The sequence below is a fragment of the Sus scrofa genome, unplaced genomic scaffold (assembly GCF_000003025.6).
Source record: "Sus scrofa isolate TJ Tabasco breed Duroc unplaced genomic scaffold, Sscrofa11.1 Contig74, whole genome shotgun sequence".
Lineage (NCBI taxonomy): Eukaryota > Metazoa > Chordata > Mammalia > Artiodactyla > Suidae > Sus > Sus scrofa.
In genome coordinates, this window is record NW_018085302.1 from 178,657 (window position 1) to 180,006 (window position 1,350).

The 1,350-nt window shown below is 40.4% G+C and overlaps 1 protein-coding gene across 1 annotated transcript; it reads left to right on the forward strand.

Annotated features, from left to right (window-relative positions):
- The first annotated feature begins 292 nt into the window (after positions 1-292).
- On the forward strand, positions 293-1,350 carry LOC100520424 (olfactory receptor 4C46-like). Its single transcript, XM_003124194.3, has one exon. The coding sequence runs from the start codon at positions 293-295 to the stop codon at positions 1,220-1,222; it is 930 nt and encodes a 309-aa protein (XP_003124242.1). The 3' UTR covers positions 1,223-1,350.

Consider the following 1,350-nt stretch of genomic DNA (forward strand, 5'->3'; position numbering starts at 1 on the left):
TCTCAGATACCTTGTCCCCTAACACTCATATAATAAGAGTTTTACATGTATATTCTCACATTGACACTCATAATCTCATTTTATATTACACTCACAATTGAATTACCTTCAAGAGATCAGATCAAATTTTTTATCTCAAGGAAAATCTTATAAGAATTTAGAATCCAGTAGAATATAAGCATTTGATATTTATTAGATGGTGAAGCTTAATAAACTCAAGAGTGAGCTAAAAAAAAAAAGGACTTTTTTTTTTTTTTTTCAGGTAGTGCGGTTGACAGTAACATGAACCAACATGGAGACTAGGAATAATGTAACAGAGTTCATTCTACTGGGACTCACACAGAATCCACACATGCAGAAAGTCATATTTGTGGTGTTTCTGCTCATCTACGCTGTCTCTCTGGGAGGAAATGTGCTCACCATAGTCACCATCACTACCAGCCCATTAATCGGGTGCCCCATGTACTATTTCCTGGCTCATCTCTCTTTCATCGATGCTTGCTATTCCTGTGTGGATACTCCTAAACTGGTTGTAGATTCACTCTATGAAAAGAAAACAAGCACTTTCCATGGATGCATGATGCAAATCTTTGGGGAACATTTCTTTGCAGGAGCTGATATCATCCTGCTGACCGTGATGGCCTATGACCGCTATGTGGCCATCTGCAAGCCCTTGTACTATGCAACCATCATGAATCGGAGGCTATGTGGCCTGCTGGTGGGAGTGTCATGGCTGGGAGGCTTTCTTCATGGATTCATTCAGATCCTCTTCATCTTCAGATTGCCCTTCTGTGGCCCTAATGTCATAGATCACTTTATGTGTGATCTGATTCCTTTACTTCATCTGGCTTGCACTGATACCCACACTCTAGGGCTCGTTGTTGCTGCCAACAGTGGATTCATCTGTCTGTTAATCTTCCTACTCTTGGTTGGATCCTATGGGGTCATCCTTAACTCCTTAAGGAAGCAATGCTTGGAGGCCAGACGCAAAGCCCTCTCTACCTGTGTCTCCCACATCACAGCAGTTGTCATCTTCTTTGTGCCCTGCATATTTGAGTACATGCGACCAGCAGTTACTTTACCCATTGATAAAGCAGTTGCTGTCTTCTACACTATGATAACTCCCATGTTAAATCCCTTAATCTACACCTTGAGAAATGCCCAGCTGAAAAATGCCATTAGGAAATTGTTTAGTAGGAAAGTCATTTCAAGTGAAATATAAATGTGCCTAGATCCCAAATGTGAGTGAAGAGAGGCAAGGGTCATAAGGAGATTTTTGTTAATCTCAGCAAGAGATAAAGAAAATTAAAATCACTACAAATCATAGAGTCTGCCAGAAGAGGAATTAAA

Excerpts from the sequence above, each read along its gene's own strand:
- LOC100520424 (XM_003124194.3), top strand. The coding sequence starts at position 293 with ATGGAGACTAGGAATAATGTAACAGAGTTCATTCTACTGGGACTCACA.